General features: G+C 45.4%; 2 protein-coding genes across 4 annotated transcripts; one reads left to right on the forward strand and one right to left on the reverse strand.

Annotated features, from left to right (window-relative positions):
* The first annotated feature begins 4 nt into the window (after positions 1–4).
* On the forward strand, positions 5–3,380 carry LOC124191922 (major facilitator superfamily domain-containing protein 6-A-like). The gene is made up of 11 exons (XM_046584971.1): positions 5–231; positions 307–426; positions 501–769; positions 837–975; positions 1,042–1,227; positions 1,310–1,381; positions 1,465–1,609; positions 1,685–1,799; positions 1,886–1,922; positions 2,001–2,177; positions 2,257–3,380. Exons 1-11 carry the CDS (start codon positions 138–140, stop codon positions 2,328–2,330), a joined length of 1,428 nt encoding a protein of 475 aa, XP_046440927.1. The 5' UTR covers positions 5–137; the 3' UTR covers positions 2,331–3,380.
* LOC124191921 (follistatin-related protein 5-like) lies at positions 3,152–18,334 on the reverse strand. 3 transcript variants are annotated; one of them, XM_046584968.1, is made up of 17 exons: positions 17,944–18,334; positions 17,741–17,828; positions 14,104–14,217; positions 13,790–13,897; positions 12,025–12,365; positions 11,578–11,727; positions 11,196–11,328; positions 8,509–8,793; positions 7,456–7,553; positions 6,651–6,846; positions 6,213–6,346; positions 5,324–5,461; positions 4,892–5,107; positions 4,635–4,785; positions 4,306–4,506; positions 4,029–4,175; positions 3,152–3,938 (listed from the first exon to the last, which is right to left on the reverse strand). In XM_046584968.1, the coding sequence occupies exons 1-17, from the start codon at positions 18,055–18,057 to the stop codon at positions 3,712–3,714; spliced, it is 2,841 nt and encodes a 946-aa protein (XP_046440924.1). In that variant the 5' UTR covers positions 18,058–18,334; the 3' UTR covers positions 3,152–3,711. The 3 variants fall into 3 exon arrangements, with proteins under 3 accessions (XP_046440924.1, XP_046440925.1, XP_046440926.1); XM_046584969.1 differs by having other exon boundaries at positions 12,025–12,362; positions 17,944–18,298; XM_046584970.1 differs by having other exon boundaries at positions 6,213–6,343; positions 17,944–18,298.
* Positions 18,335–18,877: the final 543 nt, after the last annotated feature.

Raw genomic sequence — 18,877 nt, forward strand, 5'->3', positions numbered from 1 at the left:
ATCAATCGCACGCTATTCCCATGAGCGCACCAGCTGAAAACGAGTCAATAAAACGATTTTACTCGTGAAGTGTACCTCAGGAAAGTTGGTCGAACAGTCATAGCGCAGGTCGATATTAACAAATTTTAGCCAATAACATGGAAACCGTTTTTTGTCGAATCAAATCAGCCATTTTCCCTATAAACCCTGAATTGCTAAAATTGAAAATCAGCTACTTTCTCGTTTACGCATGTAAGTTTTTTTTTTAAATTAGGAAATATTGATCTTGTGCGAATGTTATTCACTTATCTTTTGTTCACTGAGAAGGCTTATACTCGTCAATGCCTTATATCTCCATCATCGTTACCCATATAATCAATTACCAACAGCTATCCATTATCTTCATGTGTGCCACGGCTATTTCCACACTGGGACCTATCGTTACAGGTTTATTCAGCATCGAAGCTCAGCTTAAATAAATTTGCCTCGAGTATTAACAAATATTTCACGAAACGGAACAGGATTCGTGGCCGATAAATTGGGAATTTACAAGGCGATTATAATTGGTGCTGGATTCTTGACGGGGTTCATTCACTTGCCGCTCCTTTGGCTCGAGTCGGCTCACAAAATTCACGTGGCCGAACTTAACGAGACCATTCAGTTGGCTAGCGGCCCAGCACTGACGTCCGTCGTTAGCTCCACCGCCGCCGCTGTGCCAAGTGAATACATTTTCCCAATCTTGCTGTTAATTCGGATCCTGGGCTTTTTATTCTTGGATGCCACCCTCACGGTGAACAATTAATTGCACTTCATCTGATGAATAATTATGTGTACTGAACAAATTTTGATTCATTAAGCTTCTGGATGCTGCCGGGCTCGCGATCTCCAAGAAACACGGAGCAGATTTTGGCCAGCAGAAAATGGCAGGGTCACTGAGTGCAATCATTGTCCCGTTGACGTGCGGACTCTTGATTGACGCTATTTCAGAGAAATTAGGTGCTGCCACTACGACGTGTATATACAGAGACGGTGAATATTTCTAAATTTTCGATTGATTTCCAGGCTACACGGATTATTCGATCGCATTCTACATCAGTGCCGGATTTGTTGTGATTCTGATGCCGATCATCTACCGCCTGGAAATTGACGTTCAAAAGAACAAGCAATCAATAATTTCTACAGCCAAAAGCGTTATTGGAATGATTGACGTCGACGTCTTCCTTTTTGTCGAAATCTTCGTGGGTGCCTGTGAGTATTGTGTCTCAAAGTCTTTCCGGCTCGTCCTTTTTCTTCTGAATAAAGCTCTAACCATGTGACACATTTTCCGAAGGCATGGGATTTCACTTGACGTTTCTCAGCGTCTACGTCGATGCAGAACTGATTGCGCCTAAAACTATTTACGGTTGAATAATCAATACATATCTTCGTTGCTTGTATAAGACAAAATTCTGACACGGGGATATATTGTTTGCTTTTTGGTTCCAGGGCTTGCTACCAGTTGTAACGGAATCAGCGCCGTGATTTCTTTATCTGTTGCGAAACCGATTATTGATCGCTTGGGAGAGGCGAACACGGTAGCCCTCGGATTGGCGCTCTACTCGATTCGATTCGCCGTCTTTTATTTTCTACAGTTGAGTACCGCTGTGTCATAATAACGTGCCAATATGAATTATTAAACGACGAAGCGCTTTTTTGCTTTTCGCAGGAACCCTTGGATTTTGATTGCTACCGAATCATTGGAGGGATTTAGCGGATTTCTTGGAATCGTCACGGGCAGCTATTATTGTGCAGCTGCAGCACCGCCCGGAATGCTGGCATCCGTTCGTAAAATAATTAATAGTAGTGGTTTTTCTATGAATGTAACAAGAATGAAATTTTAATCGAGAATTCATTGCGGTATTTATAGCTCAATGGAATTTTCTCTGCAGCCGCATTCGGTCTTGGTGAGTTTATAACTTTCAACACTTATACAAAAATAAAGCAACAATACTACTAATTGCGTATTGTCAATCCGTGAATAGGTAGAGGAATCGGCACATCTGTCGGAAGTCTTCTCATATCGTCCTATGGAATTCGGTCAACATATCTATTGCTCAGTATGGTTGCTGGGTCGGTGGCCATTTTATACCTGGTGGTCTACCACCTGGTGTTGAAGAAACTTGAACATAAAAGATTGATGTTGACTCGATCGGAACAAGGTCAACTCGACACCTCTGACTAGAAATTGTTGCCATTGTCTTGAACACAAAACAAAAATTGAACGTTCCATTTCTGTAGGTGAGGCGACAGCTCAAGCGAATGGCGACAGCAGTACCCTCAAGGATGATATTATTGAAGTCACACCTTTGTAGGATAATTGAAATGGTTGAAATGCAAGTATATATCAATCACCCGGACATACACTTGAAAGACCCCGTGTCACTCTTTTGGTGCTTCATTGGTATCTCGCTTTCTCACAGTGCCCAACCGTCATGTTTATATTTTTCGCGGGTTCCAGGAGATTACATTTCGCGTGTTCCGCTTAATATCGACGAGTATTGGTTGTTTGTTTTTTAAGTTAGAAATGTATTGTTCGGACGATACACTATACAGGCCAACATACAAGAGTGGACAATATGGGAGCGCGTCAGCTTATTACACAGCACACAAAACATACGATATAGCGAAACGGACCACAAAAGGGCGTGGGCATTCTCTAGCTTTTTCTTGTTTTAGCGAAGAAGTCCGTCCGTTCAAAAACACCTGGATTTCGGCTGTTACGATTTCATCAATGTCACTGTTTATTATAACAGCCCAGGCCGTCTATTCTTTGCTTTCCATTTCGATCGATGTGGACCACGCGCTTCGATACTATTTTTACGAATGCGGTCACGCTGTTGATTCTGCCGATTTCACACGTCTAAGACACGCGAAATCCACCTCATTCCAATATATCAATATGTAATTAGACTTGATGGTATATACCAATGCCCATGGACAGTTGTGTGGCTTTGTTTTCCGTACACGGACTTTCTACTAGCAATATACCAATTAGTGTGTTGTACAAATGAGTGAAAAGTTGGAACGAATGAGAGATGCCGGTGTGTGTGTGTGTGTGTGTTCAAGTTTCCAGCAGGGACGCAAACTTGTTATAAACCAATCGGTATCTTATTATGTAGTATTATCAAACAGATGCCAATCCAATTTTTATTCTAGACAAAATAGTATAATGAACGTGATGGATTTGTTGAGAGTAATATAGTATTACGATGTAGGACTTGAATAGCCGTGCTACGAGGAGATGCAAATTTCATACGGCAATCAGGAGGACTTCATGACTGACTGATATATCTTTTTTGAAAAAGCAACTCCGTCTGGGAAAGATGAAGTCGAAAAAATAAATCGAGAATTTCAAAAAATAATTAAAAATAAAAATTCTACGACTTGGGCCAACACATCAAAGTGATAATTATGAGGTGAATTCAACTTAATTATTTAAAAAAAAATTGCATTTCCATTATTTTTTTTGCACACGATAAAGAAATAAGAAAGTGACTTAGAATTAAATATCTGATAGACGGGATCAATTCAAAATATAGCAAAGAGAAAGAGTTATACAATTTATAAGTATTTTTTTTTTTCATCTTCGAATTAACGACCAACTTGTGATGCGCGCGCCATACATTTTGCGGCAGATTTATGCAGAGCTCAAAACTCGTGATGATCGAGAGATCGGGTTTTCGGGGGATGGACTCACGGCCGGGAATTGATCCAGCTGACGTGTCGCGGGTGCACCAATCCGCCGATTTCGCAGTTGACAGTGCGCGTGTCTCCGTTGATGACAAAAATGGCTTCGTTGGCTGGACTAATCAGGTAGGTACCGAAAAGGCCGGCGCTGGCAATCGGGCGATTTGGGGCACCCCATTCGCTCAAGTGACTGTCCAGTGGTTTACCCACTCCCGTAATGATATCAACTTTTCCTGCGAAGCACAAATTTGAAAATTCAATTTTTTTCTTATTTTCGCGGGCTCATATAAAAATTTGAAACTAGTGGGGAAAAATGGTCTCACCTGCTTCCAGATTGAGGAAGAGGACGTCCCCCTTGTCGGCCGACGTCGCGTACAGGTCGTAGCTGTGCGATGTGGTCGACGGATGAAAGATAACGTGACTGACGTTCAAAGTTGTTCGCACGTCAAAGGCAAATTTCAGCCCGTCTTCTATAGTGTCACAAAGAAAACCAACAAAACAAATTCCCACGTTGTAATGTCTCACCCAGGTGTGGCATTTCACGATTTCCGGTTGAAATCAACACATAAGGACAGGACACATATGATAGAAACGCGATACCTGTGGTGTGCTGGACGATGAGGGTGACACTGGTCTTTTCACGATGAACCGTGACGACGATGCGGCTGTCGGGAGTGATGTACGGCTGGCCGAGCAGAGTCACTTTGTGACTGAGGACGGTGTCTGTCAGGTAATCCATGACGATCTGACCGGTTGGTCGTCTGGTGACGGGCTCTTCGCACTCCATGATAACGAGGCCATCTGATTGGGTATAGCACAGATAGAGATAGAGATAGAGAGAGATGAACGGTATTGATTGCGCTATCAGTTAGCCCGCCAAGAGATAATTGGCCGAACAGCAAGAGAGAGAGTTGGCGAGTGAAACTTACATAAAGAAGAGTACTGGAGTGAGCGCGGGACGCAGTTGTACGGAGCCAAATCGATGGCTTTGACATACTTCATGGCTGGCAGACTCAGTTTGTAAAGGCCGCGCTGATTGGTATGCGATACGTAGCCGTACTTGTAACGATGCCCGTACTCCTGCCGTTCCCGGAAGTGAGCAAAATGTATGAGATATTATATATTGTGCTGCTGGACATGGTATATTAAACGGATTAGGAAAAAAAAGAAAGAAAGGAAACCGAACCTGCATGGGCGGAATGAAGAGCGAATAAACCAAATCAAAGTGGCCGTCGATCGGCTCCGGATGAACGGTGTGGTGCTTCTTCTTCTGACTGGCTTCGCGAATCACCTGGATCGTCTTGACGCCGTGATCCTCCTCATCTCGCCAATTGACGATCCAGACCTGGTCCAGATGTTCCACGTAAAAGATGTCTACCGGGTATCGATCGGTCATGATGACCTGCACTCGTCAAAAAAGAAAACGGACAAAGGACCAGAATGATGATGATGATGGCGGGGCGCAGTATAATAAACTCTTTCTTTCTCTCTCTCTAGTGCTCTGCTGCCGATGGCTATTTGGGAGTCAAACAAAAGCGCCGAAAAGAACGCCAAGCCATGCAGCAGCAGCAGCCGTAAAAAGAAAGAAAGAAAAAGAAAATGGCCGTATGAAACTTACGTCAACGACGACCATTTGTATGTTGCTGATGACGAGAACGCGGTCTTTGTTGGGTTGCGTGACGTAGATGTAGCGATCCGCCACGGCGATGGCACGTCCCCAGCTGCAGTTGACGCCCTTGGAGCCGCAAACGTAGTCCTATAAACAGCACACAAGACATGATATGACATATACAGACTAGGCCATAACCGATAATGCCTCCGTCTATATAGTTATACACATCTAGCGGAATGCTGCATATAAGCGGGAGTGGCTGCCATCGACATGAAATGAATCGAGAACGACTCGACGACGACTTTGGAATGGTTAAGAGATATGGCTGCTGTGGCACAGCGCGCATTTTGCACTCTATCAATATTCTTTGTGTCAAAGCATCGACTGTCATGAGCCGCACAACGGTGGTAGAGAGAGAGAGATGGATGTAGCACAATCCAGTCGAACAACTCCCCAACGTGTCCCGCCGCGACTCGAGTCCGTGACAATTCCAGCTGCGCTACATCATCAGTTTGAGTATAGATAGCAGAGCAGCAAAAGCCAATATAAAACGAATCTACCGCGAGCGTCGAAAATATGTACACATCCATCGAGGCGGCGCTATATGTGTACAGGGACGACGGGGGGATATAATGCGGCTCGTGAACGATGTTGTGGTGCACTGGGAATGTCAATACGAACAGGAGAGAAGAGAAAAAGTCTCTTTTCTTTTTTTTCTTTTTATATTTCGGTTGCGGTCTCATGTTATCTGTCTATTCCATCCATTTCTTTTTTGGCCTCCCGCGTGTCTTTTTTCCCTCCGCCAGACTGACTTGGTTATATGGACGGTAATAGTAGTAGTATAGGAGCTGCTGCTGCTAGAAGTCTATAGTACAAGTCTATATAGAGTGCTTACTTGCGTTCCAGGCATGATGTCCGTTGACTGGATCATGTGTAGCAGCCGACAGTTCTGCGGCTCGTAGACGGAAACACCCCAATCATGAAAGACGAAAAACTTCTTATTGCTCTCGCTCAGCAGGCTGCTTTCTTCTGGTGTGTTCCATCCAAAAGGAGCCGGGCAGGAAGAAGAAACAAGAAACAAGAAACAAAAAAAGACAGATACAAAAGGGAAATAAACAAAAGAGCTTGATTAGATTCTTTTTGGTCGACAATGCGTTCGGTAACGAAGCGAGATCTAATCACGCCGAGCAGCGATGACGGCCGTGTGCTGGCCTCGACAGCAGCGCACGTAACCCACACACAGCAGCAGTGCGCATCCATCAGACGAAGGAAAATAATAAGAAAAAGAAGAAAAAGAAAAACAAAAAATGAGGGCGTGACGTCGGAAACCTACTGGGCGTGGAGTCATCTTGGACGACTAAAGAAGAAATGTCGCGGGCGAGTCCTCCGATGCTGCTGGCCTGGCACATGTAGGCCCCCGTATCGGCAAAGTTGATGGAGTGGATTTTCAGTCCGCTGTAAGAGCCGATCGACTCGATCCGCTCGCCGGCGCTGCTCCGCAGCGGCTCGTCGTTCTTGAGCCACTCCACCTGATGAACGCCCCCACAAAAAAGGAGGGAGAAAAGAAAAAAACAAGACAATCAATTTTAAAACACACAGGCCAGCTCAGGTCCTCCGTGCATGTCACTTGTGTATATATATTATATGCGCAGCCTGGACGCATGTGTGTGTGCGGTCTCCCGCAAACAGAACCAGCCGAGGGACGACGACAATTTATCTATTGACAGGGACAAACCGATCGATGTCTCCAAGGCTGTCCAGGTATATGCACACGCTATAAATATATACACGGAGAAGCAGCAGAGAATCTACTGTGTGTATATACACACACAACAGTGTGTGTGTGTGTGTGTGGTGTGTATACAGTAGCCTACACCGAGTTATTGATCGAAATCCCGTCCGCCCGCCTGCCCGCCGAGCGGCTAGATCGGCCAGCCCAGCTGACGAGTGCACACCGTAAAAACCTAGACATATGTAAGCTGTGACAGGCATCAGCATCAGTCTAGCACATCATCAGCCCTTTTGCCTTTTGGGCCTCGGCAGCAGTACGTCTAAATCTACTCAATAAAACAGGAGACGGGCGACGGGCGATGTATATAGTACCGGGCTGATGAATAAATGAGTTGCCGGCAACTTACTTTTGGGAAAGGCACTCCTACGGCGTGGCATTTCATCAGGCTGTCGTCCCCAGGCCGGCGCGATTGTATCCGCGGTGTCACGCGAACTTCGGGCAAAGCTGTTCGGTTGTAAGACACGAAAGAAGAAGGAAAGACCCGGCAGGAAACAACAACAGCAACGAGAAAGAAAAAAACAAAAAAACAAACACGAAAAGTTAGTCAAGTTGCACACAGCAGCAGCAGTCGCTGCAACGTCACAGCCCCCCTCACTTTTGTGTGGATCCCTAAAGTGAATCAGCTGACAAATCAATAGTTACCTCCTCCAATAGACCAGATCCAGGAAAAGCCAACGAAGGGAGAGAAGGAGGGGGGCGGGCTGACGGGTGGGGTTGGGGGGAGAAAAAAAGTTGGTGGATTCGCTTGATTGGCTTCGTTACGTATGCAAAGCAGTCACATCCAGTAAGTAACTATGGGGCGACTTTTTTTCTTCTTCTTTTGAGTATTATTAGGATTCGACAAACTTCCCCATTGCTGTACGCAGCACGCAAACGGCTTTATTATATTTTGAGGGAGGGTTGAGGTTTTATCTAAGAGCCGTTGTAAACATCGATCCATCTTGAATGATATGATCGAGGGTGGGGCTCTCCGTGTACAAACCTCCATGTTTTTATTTAAATAAAAAAAAGGAAGGAATCTGAAATTCTACTTGTCTACGTCTTCCCATTTGTTACGCAATTTCTTCTAGTGTATAGGCAGCTAGCACTACAGCTAGCGTGATCCACCGAAGATGTGCAATGCAATACGCCGGCCACCCCGACCAGCAAACCAATGACCTACTCCCCCTTATCCCCCACATCGCGGCCATTGTGACGCTGGCCTCGGGACACAATAACAACAAACAACAACAATAACTATATACTATTCCGTCGCGGTTGACTCCTGCCTTTACTGAACGGACGGGATATTATTTGGTTTGGGCTGGGCTGGGCAACGAGTACAATAAGAGAAATAAGAAAATATAAGAGATGGACATAAGCAAATAAGAAAAGAAAAAAAGGACCAGTTGTTACGTACTGTGAACGTGGAGAGCGTGCGTTTGGACGACGTCTTTGTTGCGCTGGGCGTGGCAGGTGTAGTTGCCGGCGTGAATGAGCCGGACGTTGTTAATGTAAAGGGCTCCGTCGGGGAAGACTTTGAGCTCGTCTTCGGCCAACTGGGCCAAGTCCAGTCCGTGCCGCCGCCAAACGATCGGAGGTGTCGGCGATCCCGTCACGTCGCACTTGATCTCGATATTGTCGCCAACTCGGGCCGAAACTTGATTCAATTCCAGGGCTTTGTCCAGCGACACAACAGATACGCCTACACACACGAGAAAAGAAATGGAAAAATGTCAACGTCTTTTAAAAATTGATTGGAGCGACAGCCGAGCGATAGACGCCAGAGATGTTTGGATAGTCGCATGTAAACAGCACACACGACATCAAAAGGAAGTAGAAATCCTTCGTCAAACAAGCGAGAAAAATTGCTTTTTCTCTCGTCTTATTTTCTTTTTTTTAGGCCGTGATTTTATATAGTATATAACAACCGGAGCCTCTTTACCAGTTCCACACACACCGAAACAAATTGGGTCTGTACTTTTTATTTTGACTCGTTCAAAGTTGAATCACTATGACTACGTTAGAGAGCGAAAGGAAAGGACCACGGGGATCGGCAAACGAAATCAACGCTCTCTCGTTTCTTAAACTTTCCAGCTAGACAAAACCTCCCTGGATAGTTCTCATCATCATATTCGACCTTTTATCCCTTTGCATATCTTTCTTCCTTCTCTCATCATTTTACTTGGCTGGCCCTTTTATTTGCTTTCTTTTATTCCCCTCGTCTATACTCACATATATCCCGACCGATATTGAATTTCAAGCAGAAGCGCGTCAATTCAATCCGCCCGAGGAGCTCCATTATTCGGCACCTACTTAAGCGCCAGCATACGATGGAGGAAAATGGCCAGCGCTCTGGCGCACCAGACAAAACGAAAGGCCAAAGAATTGACGAATCAAAGATTAGAAGGAGGAAAGTTGAATGGAGTAACTCGAGGAGAGAGAGAAAAAAAGTCTGTTAAGAAAAAGAACAAATATAACGAAAAAAAGAAAAAAGTGTCGGAGCAGAAAGGCGCGGCTGATGTGCTCAACAACGTGATCCATGCGGGAATATAAAGTCTATATTTGAACGCGGACAAGTCTGAGATTATCAGTTTCGCGGTTGACTGGCTACATGTAGGCCCATTCCTATATCTACACATCTAACAGAACCCCCCTATATACATGTACGACTGGCGTTGGCTCTTTCGTGCGCGCGGCACAGACTTTCTTTTTGTCTCTGATGATTTACGATCCGTGAAATCGACTCAAAGAAAAGGACCAGAAACGGGGGCGTCTCGCTAACTGTCCAGATTCCCTCACACACGCTCCTCCCGGGGAGAGAATGTCTTGAAGAGGCCTACTAGCTACTAGAACTGTCTGAAACATATGTGTAAAATAGGAAGAAGGGGATTACCGGCCAACTTATATATTCCTCTTGTTGTTGGGTCTGATCCGCGCCCGTTTCCCCCACCCTTTATTTCGCCTAGCTGTTTACCAGGAAAGCCAAGACGCATCTCATATTCGCCTGCTGTTCCTATTTTCTCTTTGTTCTCCGGAATCCGGAAAGACATCAAACGAGAGAAAGCCGAGAACAGCCGGAATTGAAATTTTGGCCATCAAGCCAGCGGACCTCGACTCTTTTTTTTCTCTTCACACACAAAGGTGACGACGACACGACCCACGCCGCACTCTCCGCCCAGCTGAGAATGTCGCCACACCATCACAACACAACACCAACTGGAGTCTTAACTAAATAAGGAGGTCCATAAGCAGTGTGCAATGTCTACACACATCACAGGATCCAACTTCCGCTAAAAAACAAAGAAAAAGGGGAAATGGCCTAGAAAAAGAAGGTGAAATTTGCCCTATCTTAGGTATAACATACACCACAGCAGTATATGTATAGAGCCATCCATCGTCGCTATGGCAACGCTATCTGTCGCTATTACGTGACTGTGCTGTGCGCCTTGACGGCTATTATTCTGCCATATCCAGCGCCGGCACGGAAAATAAGAAAGTTGCGGGGGCTCCGGTGTGCTCCCGCAGAGCGCACATCGTGTATAGATCAAACGGTCTAGACGCACACTGTGTCGTTCTATATCTATGCATAAGCCTGTCTCATTGCGAATGCGAAACGACGACTCAAAAGCCCGTCGTTCCCTCTCTCTCTCTCGCCAAGGCGCAGCAGAGCTGGATCGCGCATAAAAGCGAGAACCAAGAGAAAGAAAGAGAAAGAACAAAACGGGAAAAGACAAGATAAAGTAAATAACCCAAGACGACGGCTTGTCTCGTTTTCAAAATGATTTGACAGGCGTAAAATGTTGTCGTGTGTCGCGGCGGATAAACCGGAGAGACACGGGAGCGCAGCAGCCAGCAAGATAGATGAATAAAAAAAGAAAACTGATGTCGGTAGATTTGTTTTCAATTCCGCGCTCCGCCATCACAATCCAACAGCGCACACACAAACATCAACATCTAGTACATTTATGCATGTTTTTCGCAGTTCTAAATGGCTCTGCCTTGTAAGTAAGTAGAAAATGTAGAGAGAGTGAAAAGTCTAGACGACAGCATCGGCCGAGAGTGGCACTGAGAGAGAATAGAAAGAAAGAGACGATAGGGGCTTACTGTAAAGCTTGCTGAAGGCGGCGTAGAACTCGTTGAGATTGAGATGGGTGTCGTGATCGACGTCATCGTAGGCCAACATGTCCGACAAGGAACACTCTTTGGACAGCTGAGAAAGATGTTCATCCTCAAACGTCTATAGGGGAGAGAGAGAGACGAAGAAAAATAACAATAACACAGTATAGGAAAAAAAGAAGAAGAAGAAGGATAGCGTTCCACATTTCAATCATCTCTAAGCTGCTTTGGGAAACCGGGAACTCTGCTGCTGGCGGGTATCATTTGAATAATGCGCCAGGAGTGAAATGGGGAAAAGAAAAAAAAGAAATGGGGAGAGGGCGAAGCAGCTCTATATAGTAGGAGGATCGATATGCTGTGTATAGTATACCTTGGACAGCTCTTGTGCTTCGAGTAATCCGTTATTGTTGAGATCGTAGTGGCTGAACATGAGACTGACCAGGTAGTCTTTGCTTCCGGCGTTGCTGTGTCCGTCTTCCATGGACGAGAGCCGGGCGTGATTATACAACAATAAGTTGTCCTGTGTGTACAAAGGAAAGGCGTGAACCAACGGGATGATGATGGAATGGAACGGGATAGCGAAAAAGGGCCAACAAAGAATCAAGAAAAAAAAACGAAACTCGACTCTGAGAAACTAAACAGCTGACACTTTTTCTTCCCTCCATGGTGATGGATAAAAGCATCCATCCATCCAGCTAGGCAGGCCAGCCATCGGGAGCCAATAAGATGATGCGTGCTGTCGAATTTCTTCCTTGTTGCTGGCGCGCTTCTTATAGTACACAGAGCTAGAAAAAAAAGAAGAAGAGAAGAGACTTGCCTTGAGGATTTCGTAATCTTGTTGGGAGCAGATTGAAGAAGAAGCTGGCGTCAAGAAGGAATCGATTGGGAGCGGCTCCGACTGACTGGTGCTGCTGCTGCTACTCCTGGCATGCGGCTCGGCCTGGTCCGTCTCTGACGTCGTGGATATCATCGAATACGAGTCAACCGATCCGGCGACTGATGTCTCAACGGAGAAAGTCGACTGGACCGTGGCCGTTGTCCAACTGTTTCTGTCACTTTTCACAGAATGTTGCTGCTGCTGCTGGACTCCATCATCTTCGTTGGAGATAGGACTGCTGCTGCTGCTGCTGCTGCTATCGCCGCTGCTTTTGTTGCCTTCTAACCGCACAAAAGGATACGCCGTGAAAATATTTGAATCGCGTATTAGATATAGTATGTACAGAACGTCCAAAATATCCATTAGACCTATTCTTCTTCTTTTCTTAGATTATTATGTATATGTACGCTGCTGCACCGGCTGTGTGTGCGCCTTACAAAAAAAAAATAAATGAATAAAAAAGGGAATAACTTCTTCTTCTTTTGCGGCGGTTACGTCCCTCTCCGCAGGAGCGGTGGAGCGCGGACCGTGCCCCGCGCGCGCTTTGATGGATCACTTCGATCGCGGATGTTGATAGCGACCGCAAGAGAGAACGCGAGCTGGTCCAGCCCCCCGTATATAATACATCACGAGTTCTATATGTATATACGCTTCAACGAAAGCTCTCACTGATGATGATGATGCTATATCATCGAAATAATAAAGCACGTGATGTCCAGATAGAGGAAAACCCCCCGCCCGACGTCTCATGTCGTGCCCTTATTATTACACAGACTGGCTGCTGGCTGGCCAACTATATATCGCCCGCTGGACTCTCTCGTTACGCAGCGCAAAAAAAAAATAAATGAAAAAATAATAATAACAAAAAAGGAACGTGGCACGCGACCCGGACGCCGACCGATTACCGGGCTACCGCTGAACGAAACACGACAAGCAATTTCCACAAAAGAAATTGCTTTCGCTTGAGAAATGGAGTTACAGTTACAACGAATCCTCTTTACTCGATGGTCGTACATATATGAGGGCCCCTGGAATGGCAGAAAAGGTTCTTGCATTACAGTACAGCACAGCAGCAGTACATAACTCGTTTCTCCTGGAAGGGCAAATAGAAGAAGGAAAAGGAAAGAAGAAAGTGGTTCCGAATTATTCCAACTCTCTAGCGCCGGTCTTTGAATAAATCGCACGCATTCAAAACTGACTGAATGGTAGCGGGTGCGTGTGCACAAGGGCATAAGCGCAAACACAACAATGGCAGTGTGTGCAACAACAATCAAATGAAATAAAAAGGAAGAAAAAAGGGACGACAGAAAATTTGAGTTGCGCCATTTTCTGCTTCTTTCACCGCGCCGCTCGATATAGAAAAGTAAAGCGGAAGCGCGTGCCAAGCGGCGCCGTCGCCTCCGGCAGCGTCCGTGCTCGATAACCATAACTCACGGCATAGTCAACACTCGCACCTAATGACTGCAACCCCACCCCCTCTTTTCTCCCCGTGAACAAACTTAGCCCGTATACATAAAACACCGTGGCGTGAAGATAGAGAAGTATATGTGCGTCTTTGTCGTTATATACGGAACGCCATTTTCTCAGGGTAGGCCTACATATATTGCATTCCGGGCGGCGCAGACCAATAAGCGGCGAGCAGTTTCACTAATTGCAATTTGTTTTCTTTTTGTATTTCTTTGGGATATTCGTTTTGTTATTTTACCTCTCCGACGTAGACAGAGGTAAGTGTGATCGATAGCGATGGGCTGATTGGATAAGCAAGCGGACCGGTGCAGCTCGCAGTGGCTGGAATAAAGAATTCCGTCCGTGCCTAGGAAAAAAAAAATAACAAATTCGCAATCAATTCAAAATTTAGCGCCCAAATGTTATGTTAAACAAACATGATTATGCCATTTATTATTAAAACTTGACAAAAAAGAACTAGAGAGAATAGAAAACGAATGCAAATGAGATTTTCAAAGGCTCTAAATTGATTAAACTAATTAGCATTTTTAATCTTTTCCCCCTTGTTCTTACCGCAGATTAATTTGTGATGTCGGCGGCACTTCCTGACGCAAACGCACTCCGGGTGACCCTGTGAGTTCATCTGGCACTCGCGTCCGCGGCCGCAAAACAGACTGCTGCATGAATCTGTAATCGTTCAATAATAACAAACAAAGCAATCATCAGTCATTTATGTCAGTCCTGTTCCTTTTCACTTGTAATTCGATTTCATTGTCTTGCACCCCCTCACGAATTCTACTCTCAAACGACAACAATGCAACAGACATGCATGCAGCACTTGCTGTACTAGTAATACTCCATAGACACTAACAGTCGGTTCTATTGTTCTTTTGTGTCGTCGTATCTTGTCGTATGCTGAATCCACTAACTGGATATGTACACGATCGGCTCCCATAAAATATGCATAGCCGAGCAACCTTCCAAAAAACACAAAAAATACCGATAAAAGTCTGAAATTCAGACCAACTTGTGAGGCATTACAGTACGAATAGTTCTATTATATGGCTGACTATATCATTTTCCTAATAAAAGGGCCTTTATTTCCTATTTTATTACGTCTCGTATTTCTTAGTCTCACAATCAAATTCGCTATAGACTAACGGGTCTTCTTTGAAACCCGATCGTCGCTTAATGAGAGAGGCATCGTGAAATTCGCCTATCCATCTAATGACAGTGCGCCATTACGGCCCAAAACGACATGTCACATCAGTAATGGAGAGGATGACAAAAAAATGACATTTATTCATCTTATAATTGGGTCGCTTCATTAGCTTCAAAGCTATATATACATGGGGATTGATTACGCGCGCTGCCTTGTTTCGACAGCGTTTCCATCCAAGTCGATATGATGGACGTTGTCGGATTAGGCGGATCAAATGTCAAATCTAAAAGGCCGTACCGTACCGTTCCGTGCCGTGTGTGTGTTTGTAGTCGGATTCTCTTTCTTCCTTTTGCAACTATATTTTTCGACTTTGCAATTGTTTCTTCTGCGCCCTCATTACATCAAAAGGTACACACTATAGCTATATATATAAGGCAACGAGCTGAATGTCCGATGCCTCTTTTGTCAGCTGGATTGTCGTCAATGCGCCTGTGCTCTTTTCTTTTCTTCGTGTGTGTATATAACTCAATTTTCACTCGTGAACACAATGGAGGGGTGGGGGGGGGGATGGATGGGTCGCGTTTGTTCAAAGAAAACAGCATCAGCGCCTTCTTCTCGCTTCTTTTTACGTCCGTGATTTTCGTCGTCACGGAAAAAGTCGCGACGACCCGCTGCCAGAATCACGCACTCTTATATATCCCGGCACTTTTGCAATATCTTGTCTCTTTTGTTGAACGCGCCCGGCCAATGGACATTTTCCGTGTTATTTCTTCGCTCCTTTTTTTCTTTCTTTTCATTATATACGTATATTTTTTCTTCTTCTTCTTCTTCTTTCGACATCTTGACTTATTCTTCCCTCCTCTCCTTTTTTCTTCTGCTAACCTACAAACAGTTTTCTTTTTTTCTTTTCTCCTTTTATTACTTGGTTTCTTTTTCTTTTTTTCTTTTTAAGGTTGTGTTCCGCGGGTGCAAGGTTAAAGTGGGGAACCGGATCGATTCCCGCGGGACGAATGCCAGCGTGAATCCTAGGCTATAACACGCATTCGGCCACACCCGTCTCTCTCTCTCTCTCGTTTCTTTTTTTACTCTGCGGTCGTTTCCTTTTCTTTTTTCTTTCCACGTTGATTCTTTTTCTCCTCTTTAAGTCTCTTTTCAACCATTTCCCCATTACCAATCGGCGGGGCGATCCTGGGGAGGAACCCGACCGAGTTCTAAGGAGGAGCCCAGCACCAGCTGCAAATTCAAACGTCGCCGATAGAAAAAAAAACCGGAACGCGTGGGAGCCAATGCGACATTTCGCAGTGTCAATTATCGGAACGTCTTTGGCTTTGGCTGGCTGGCTGGAGTTGCTGGAATTGCTGACTCTACACTTTCACACGTTGTCTTCATTTTCCTTGTCCTTTCGCAGCCGAGCAGTAATACGCACTCGTTGCCGTACCTCATTCCTTTCCGTTTGCAGCAGCTCACAGGGTCAAAGTGGGCGATGAAAAGCGGCCACTTATATAACGGCCGTGGCTTCGTCCGGCAGTTTTGGCACGCCTCATGAGAGGGTGACAGACTAGCTGGACCTTCGCTCAAGGGCTACACTGTATAGCTACTACTGTTCTCACATAGCGGAAATATCCTGGGCGCCGAAAAGTAGCCAAATGTTATTTTCCCTGTCGCTTTCATAGGCCTCTTAAGGTCGTGCTGACTCGGCTAAACACCTTGGACTTTGGCGTTTAAGACTTCTTTTCGGGGGGGTCGACGTCCTTTTTTCCATTTCTTTAGTATAGGCTAATACTCTCCGTTAGTCTCCTGCCAGGGCAACCACAAAAGGTTGCGAGTTCGATCGTTGCCTTCCCCCAAAAACTTTGAACCCATTTTTCTTTTTCTTTATTCTTTTGGGGGCCCGCGTGTCGATTAGGAGGTTTCACGGGCTCCGTTTCAAATGTAATTACTCGCCGGTCATCATCACGCCTTGGCTCAGTATATATATAGTGGACTGGTCCCTGTCTGTATGAGAGATAGACGGGATTCATCAGCTTGTCCAAATAATACACGTCGACTAACCAACTCCATAAGGAAGGCAGTCAAGAGTGAGAGAGAAAGAGAGAGTCTCTCCTGCTGCCATGGCCACGCACAAAGATGATACAGTCTGTACACACACACGAAGAGAGAGAGAGAGACAAGTCAGCAGGAGCAGTGCCTTGGTTGCTTGCTTGTGTGTGCTATATATGCGATGGTATTGATCGCCTAATAGCCACCGCAAAACTCTCTCTCTCTCTTACAGGCTGGCTGGTGCTGGGGCTGAAACCCAAAGGAGAAGCACACGGCCTCCTCCGTCTGTACATCTACACACTAGCCATCATTAGATATTGCGATTCGGTTCATCACACCCCACCCCACCCCACCGCCAGTCTATGTGTGTGTACTAGAGAAGGTAAAGGATTGAGGGCGCCAGCGCTGGCGAGAGGGAGAGAGAAGATGATGATACACCTAGTCTTATATACCCCCGCTACATCCACTCACGGCAACTGATCCCGCGTCTACACACCGGGATTCAAAAGAAAAAAGAAAAAAAGGAGGAGGGAAAGAAAACCTCTTAACAGAGTCGACACTGTGTGAACATAATGTTGTCGAAAAGAAACGTCAAAGAGAGTGGGGCGGGAGAAGCCAACAATAAAGACACTATGCGTTGATTGACTCGCCTTTCCCCTCCAGACTGCCACCCATCCAACAGCATGCACCACCCGAAAAACTTTGATGAAAAGACGGACGCCGGAGAGAGATGAGGTAGTGCACCAGAAGCGCTTTCCTCTCTATACACTCACATGCAGAATCGCTGATGAAAATTTTTCTCAAACTCAAACAAGTTTCCCCCTAAAGACTTTCTCATCCGCCGGTTCTTCCGACTTTTTCTTTTTTTGGACGTTATATTTTCATTTTTCATCCATCCAGTTTTAAATTTCCCCTTCACCGACAGACTTCTTCTTCTTCTTCTTTCCAATTTTTTCTTTTTTCATCTCGCTTCTATAGTTGCCTTTTTCTTTAAAAAAAAATAATTACCGCGCTTGACGGCGATGGTGATTTCCTGGCGGAGTAGAGCTTCGACGTCGTATTCAGACGACGACGCGTCACGGTGTCTTCGTGATTTCTGGAGCGAAAGGCAAATCAAAATTGCATTAGAGAGAGCCAGCAGAATCAAAAGGAGAGAACAATTTATATGACGAGACAGATTTCCCATCAGGTGTGTGCAATTCTGGACGTACCACGAGCTGTTCGATGCTCTTCATCGACGATTCGGCGGGGACGAGGAGGATGGCACTGAGTAGCAACAGGGCGGCGCAGAGGTTTCGACACCTCGCCACATCACCGGAAGCCATGGCGAAATTCTTTTCGAATGAATCAAACAACAATCACGGTATTGGAAACTTTTGCACTGGCCGGGAATTTGCACGACGGGTGGAAAGAGAGAGGGGAGGAAAACAGTTGGAAAAATCCGAACCGACAACACAAACGACGAGAAGAGTTGAACTGCTGTTGGTTATTATATTGACGACGTTGGCCAATTCACGTCTACACTCTACCGGGGCTGAGCTGCGACTGCCGATGCCGACCTCCCAACCAACCAACGCGCGCACCCATCGCACGCCCTCTATACCCTCCTTGCTCCTTGTCATCCCTCTTTCTATAGAGGACACGCCATCTACTTTGCTTTCAGACATTATATCCAGTCTTATTTAGTTAGAAACCCATTTGAAAATTTGATTCCCTTTCACCTGCTGCTGCTGCTCCGAGAACGACGACGACGGACCTTTTTCAATAATTATCGCCACATCTCGGCCAAAATAAAATCGAAATCAACCGCGCATATTCGGCGGAACACAATCTCGAAGAAACGATTGAATCTTCAGATACGTTTCACTCGTCATCTACATGCGAAATATCAGTAGAATAAAAAAAAAATCTATTTGAAGAAATAGTAAATAGTCTGAACCTTTTTTTTTCGCCCTTCTTTGTTATTCAGGTCTACCTGGTCCGGGGGGGGGTCGTGTGTTATTATTGGCGATGGTCGTGCGCGCGCGCGCGGTCCATCATGCGGCCAAATGAGAAGAAGACGAAGAAAGGAAACAGGTAGAAGAAGAAGAAGCCAGGTGCGTCGATTTTTTCGCTCTGAAGGCTTTTTATTTTTATATTTTTTTC

This window comes from Daphnia pulex, chromosome 4, assembly GCF_021134715.1.
Source record: "Daphnia pulex isolate KAP4 chromosome 4, ASM2113471v1".
Classification (NCBI taxonomy): domain Eukaryota; kingdom Metazoa; phylum Arthropoda; class Branchiopoda; order Diplostraca; family Daphniidae; genus Daphnia; species Daphnia pulex.

Coding starts and splice junctions, on each gene's coding strand:
- LOC124191922 (XM_046584971.1), top strand. CDS start 138: ATGGAAACCGTTTTTTGTCGAATCAAATCAGCCATTTTCCCTATAAAC. Junction 976..1,041: donor CGCTATTTCAGAGAAATTAG/GTGCTGCCACTA, acceptor ATTGATTTCCAG/GCTACACGGATTATTCGATC. Junction 1,923..2,000: donor TGCAGCCGCATTCGGTCTTG/GTGAGTTTATAA, acceptor ATCCGTGAATAG/GTAGAGGAATCGGCACATCT.
- LOC124191921 (XM_046584968.1), bottom strand. CDS start 18,057: ATGGCTTCCGGTGATGTGGCGAGGTGTCGAAACCTCTGCGCCGCCCTG. Junction 7,554..8,508: donor GCACGCTCTCCACGTTCACA/GTACGTAACAAC, acceptor ACAACCGAACAG/CTTTGCCCGAAGTTCGCGTG. Junction 5,462..6,212: donor ACATCATGCCTGGAACGCAA/GTAAGCACTCTA, acceptor TGCTGTTTATAG/GACTACGTTTGCGGCTCCAA.